Below are 5,008 nucleotides of genomic sequence, written 5' to 3' on the forward strand. Positions count from 1 at the left end.
TTTTTTTTTTTTTTTTTTTTTTGAGCGGAGTCTTGCTCTGTCACCCAGGCTGGAGTGCAGTGGCGCGATCTCAGCTCACTGCAACCTCCACCTCCCTGGTTCAAGTGATTCTCCTGCCTCAGCCTCCAGAGTAGCTGGGGCTGCAGGCATGTGCCACCACGCCTGGCTAATTTTTTGTATTTTTTAGTAGAGACAGGATTTCACTGTGTTAGCCAGGATGGTCTTGATCTCCGGTCTTGTGATCTGCCCACCTCAGTCTCCCAAAGTGCTGCGATTACAGGCGTGAGCCACCGCCCCTGGCCTTTTTTTTTTTTTTAAGAAGCTGTGACCCACAAATGGGTCACAACCCGCTTTGATAAACATTGCTTTAGTTGACTCTAGTTTGATAAATGTGAAAAATCAGGCCATCCCACAAATATCCAAACAGAAAGTATTACCTGTGTGCCCAGTAATTACGTGGGGGGGGGGTCCCTTTGCCACTGGAGCAGCCCAGTGAGAAGGGTCTGAAGGCTGGGCACAATGGCTCATGCCTGTAATCCCAGCACTTTGGGTGGCCAAGGCGGGCAGAATGCTCAAGGTCAGAAGTTTGAGACCAGCCTGGCTGACATGGTGAAACCCCTTCTCTACTAAAAATACAAAAAATTGCAGGGCATGGTGGTGCACGCCTATAGTCCCAGCTACTCAGGAGGCTGAGGCAGAAGAATCCCTTGAACCCAGGAGGCAGAGGTTGCAGTGAGCTAAGATCGCACCACTGCACTCCAGCCTGGATGACAGAGTGAAACTGTCTCAAAAAAAAACAAACAAAAAAGGGTCTGAAGGGCTCTGGACCTGAAAGCCCGGGTGCCATCTCGGCAGGCCCTGCAGGTCCAGGAATTAAATGAAGCCAATTGTCACTCCCTACCATGGAGCCTGACACTAAGAAGGTCCTGAAGTCTTAGTTTGCTTCATTTTTTTCTTTTTTTTTTTTTGAGATACGGTCTTGCTCTGTCACCCAGGCTGGAGTGAAATGTGGTGATCACAGCTCACTGCAGCCTCGAACTCTTGGGCTCAAGCGATCTTCCTGCCTAAGCCAATGAGGTAGCTGGGATTATAGGTGCAAGCCACTACACCCATTTAGTTTTCAAAAATTTTTTGCATCTGGGAGGCCGAGGCGGGCAGATCACTTGAGGTCAGGAGTTCGAGAACATCCTGGCCAACATGGTGTTTCCACTAAAAATACAAAAATAATTAGTGGGGCGTGGTGGCGCTCACCTGTAATCCCAGCTACTGCGGAGGATGAAGCAGGAGAATCACTTGAACCCAGGAGGCTGACCTTGCAGTGAGCCAAGACGGCACTACTGTATTCCAGCCTGGGTGACAGAGCAAGATTTCATCTCAGAAAAAAAAAAAAAAAAAAGTGTGGTTTTTGCATAGACAGGGTCTCAGTATGTCATCTAGATTGGAGTGCAGATGGCACGATCATAACTCCTGTACCTTCAAATTCCCAGGCTCAAGCGATCTTTCCGCCTCAGCCTCCGCCAGTAGCTCGGACTACAAGCTGGAGCCACTGCACCCAACTAGAAGATGAAAATCGTTAAAACAAACATTGGGATGACTGGGCTTCTGCACTGTACTGTTTTGTTACACTGCATAGCATAATCTATGTTCTCTATGGAGGCAAGAAACACTTGGGTTCCCCTTTCAGCTAGATACTTGTAGCGTTTCCTACCATCCCTATTCAGGCACACACAGAATTTACACAGGAAAGAGTCAGTGGCCGTGGAGGTGGCAGGACACTAGTACAACAGGATTTTTTATTTATATGGCAATAGTTACAGATCACACACACACACACACTCAGGAAGACCCACTAACTGGGCTCACCAAGAAACAATTACCACCCCCCTCAATGCAGAGTACTTTGGGCTTCCAGGGAACAGGCCTTTTCTTACATGGCTCTGGTCCAAGGTCCAGTACTCGGCATGCGAACAGCCACATCATGGAGGGGATAAGTGGAGGAGTGTCTTTTCAACTACTTGGGTGTGACCCTGAAGACTCGGATGTGGATGGCTGAGTTGTTGCGGATCCGAGTCAGTGGCTCCCGTGTATCAGTCTCCGGCTCCAGCTCATCAACAAGCTCCACGGTGGAGGTATTGGCAGCCACCTGCAAGGACCCGAAGCTGCCCGCCTGCAGCTGCAGCGCGATGTTGATGGCGCGGTTGATGGCCAGGCCCAAGCCGTGAATGTAGATCTCAGAGCACGCGTTCTGACCCCGGGCCCCTCCGTCCAGCAGCTTCTGGCAGCGTGCCAGCTGGGCCTTAAAGTCAGTCTTCATGTTGACATAAATGTCATTGGGCCTCCGGGGAAGGCGGTTGGGAAGCCTTTTCCTAAGGGTGTACTCCACCGGATCCAGTTCAGCCTCCACGGTACCTCGGGGTTCACGGTTTTCTGCCATGCTGTGTGCCCTGGCATGGGAAAGGGACGATATCAGAGGGATCACAGTGACCTCGAAGCCTTTCCTACCCCTTTTCCTGTACAAAGGGTGCACCTGGACCGGCAGTGGCTCACGCCTGTAACCTCAGCACTTTGGGAGGCCGAGGCGGGAGGATCACTGGAACCCGCGTGTTTGATACCAGCCTGGGCAACACAGCAAGACCCTGTCTTAAGAAAATTTTTTTCAATTACCCAGGCCGAGGCGGAAGGATCGCTTGAGATCCGGAGTTCGAGGCTACAGTGAGCCAGGATCGCGCCACTGCACTCTAGCCTGGTAAACAGAGTAAGCCGCTGTCTGAAACAAATACAAAAACAAAAGGTGCACCCGAGAGGGGACACACTCGACATCCCTGTTTCCTTCCGGCCCCTCGTCCCCTCCTACTCACCTCCAGATCCCGCGTCTCCCCCAACCTTGCGCCTCTCCGCCGCCCCTCCCGTGCTCACTCTCTTCGCTCCACAGAGCCTTCCAGGCGCGCGAGGCCCGCTCCTCGCCAGGTCACTGAAGGGTTCGCCGGCCAGCCCAAGTAACCGCGACCCCAGGTCCCAGGGAAAGAAGGATGGGGGAGCAACCAACCCGCCGGCTCGTGGGCGCCCTGCCAGCGCCGCGGTCCTGAACGGGCTGCGGAGTGCGCACGCGCGCCCGCACCCCGCGAACCACGAATCTCCTTCCCGGCTTCCGTTCACCCCGCCCCTTCCCTGAGGGCAAGTGCGACTGCGCGAGGCGTTTGAGTAACGCGAGACTTCCGGGACTGACGGGATCTACCACGTGTACGCCTCGGGGACTGGCGGGCGGCCGAGGGCGGGGACCAGGTCCAAGCAGGGGAGGTGCTAGAAGGGGCAGGGTCGGCCTTCTTAGGGCTGGCGGAGTGCCCGGCCGGCGGAGGGGTAGTGTAGGGGAGACACCTGGAGGGGAGGCCGTTCTAGGGGCAGGGTTCTTCCCCGTGGGAGCAGGGAGGGGGTCGAGTTCAGGAGACCGCGGTCGCCAAGAGGCCTGAACTCCGCGTCCGTCGCAGCTCCTCTAGTCAGAAGAGGCCTGAGCAGGGCTGGAAGAACTGACCCCCTAGTCTAATGTCCCTGTGGCCCGAGGACCGAGGGGGGAACTGAGGGACGTAGCCGGTCCCCACCTCGCTGGAGGACAGCGTCCCGGGACTCCCCTGCAGTTCACGGGAAGTTGTCCGCCTCCTGTCTGTGCTGGGGACCCACGCTGTGAGCCCTAAGCCCAGGCTTCACGGGTCCCCAAGGAACGCTGACCCACACACGCCCCTCAACCATTTCCCACCAGCTCTGCGGCCCGCGACCCCTTAACAGGGACTTGTCGCCCCCTGGTGGGCAAGGTGGGGAGGACGCGCGCCGGATTCGTGGCTCTCCAGGCCAGTGGAGTGGGGGCTCTGCCCAGACTGGATGGTTTCTACAGAGTTCCCTTCTGAAATGAGTACGACCTGCTGCATCCTTTGGGGACCTTGAACTACTCTGTTTGCCCAGCATTCAAATGGGGATGTTCACAACAGCTCCTCCACCATATTGCACATGCATTTTATTGAATGGGTAGCTGTATAGCTTCTGACTATAAACTTGCATTTATTTATTTTTGAGAGAGGGTCTCACTTTGTGGCCCAGGCTGGACTGCAGTGGTGTGATCTCAGCTCACTGCAACCTCTGCCTACCAGGTTCAAGCGATTCTTGTGCCTCAGCTTCTTGAGTAGCTGGGATTACAGGCGCACGCCACAGCACCCGGCCAATTTGTTAAATTTTTTTGAGACAGGGCCTTACTCTGTCACCCAGGCTGGAGTGCAGTGGCGTGAACACGGCTCACTGCAGCCCTGAATTCCTGGGCTCAAGCGATCATCCTGTGTCAGCTTCCTGTGTAGCTGGGACCACAGGTGTGTGCCACAACGCACAGCTGAGTTTTAAAAATTTTTTTTGTAGAGATGGAGTCTCACTTTGTGGCCCCGGCTCGTTTTGAACTCCTAAATTCAAGCGATCCTCCCACCCTGGCCTCCCAAAGTGCTGGGATTACAGGTGTGAGCCACTGGGCTTAACTCAGCCTAAACTTGTCTTTTATTTTTATTTTTTTTAAAGACAGAGTTTCAGTCTGTTGCCTAGGCTGAAGTGCAGTGGTGTGATCACAGCTCACTGCAACTTCCGCCTACCAGGTTCAAGAGATTTTTGTGCCTTAGCCTCCTGGGTAGCTGGGATTACAGGCACACACCACTGCACCTGGCCAATTTACTTCATTTTTTTGAGACAGGGTCCTCCTCTGTCACCCAGGCTGGAATGCAGTGGCATGAACATGGCTCAGTGCAGCCCTGAACTCCTGGGCTCAAGCCATCATCCTGTGTCAGCTTCCTGTGTAGCTGGGACCACAGGTGTGTGCCACAATGCACAGCTAATTTTTTAATTTTTTTGTAGAGATGGAGTCTCACTTTGTGGCCCAGGCTGGTTTCAAACTCCTGGGCTCAAGCGATCCTCCTACCTTGGTCTCCCAAAGTGCTGGGATTACAGGTGTGAGCCACTGTGCTCAGCCTAAACTTGTTTT

General features: G+C 54.2%; 1 protein-coding gene across 3 annotated transcripts in view; it reads right to left on the bottom strand.

Moving 5' to 3' along the window:
* POP7 (processing of precursor 7, ribonuclease P/MRP subunit (S. cerevisiae)) overlaps positions 1-3,168 on the bottom strand; it is a 4,311-nt gene extending 1,143 nt beyond the window's left edge. Inside the window, exons 1-2 of one of the 3 annotated variants that reach the window (XR_001006655.1) lie at positions 2,917-3,168; positions 1,881-2,444 (exon numbers count right to left, since the gene is read on the bottom strand). Coding sequence is in view for 2 of the 3 variants with exons in the window: in XM_011985668.1 (XP_011841058.1) it covers positions 2,012-2,434 (423 nt within the window). In the remaining variant the exon portion in view is untranslated. Of the gene's footprint in view, positions 1-1,765; positions 2,445-2,858; positions 2,879-2,916 lie in introns of those variants that run through there. The other 2 variants (XM_011985668.1, XM_011985669.1) reach the window with 2 other exon arrangements.
* Between the last annotated feature and the right edge of the window lie 1,840 nt (positions 3,169-5,008).

Source organism: Mandrillus leucophaeus, unplaced genomic scaffold, assembly GCF_000951045.1.
Source record: "Mandrillus leucophaeus isolate KB7577 unplaced genomic scaffold, Mleu.le_1.0 Scaffold29, whole genome shotgun sequence".
Taxonomy (NCBI): domain Eukaryota; kingdom Metazoa; phylum Chordata; class Mammalia; order Primates; family Cercopithecidae; genus Mandrillus; species Mandrillus leucophaeus.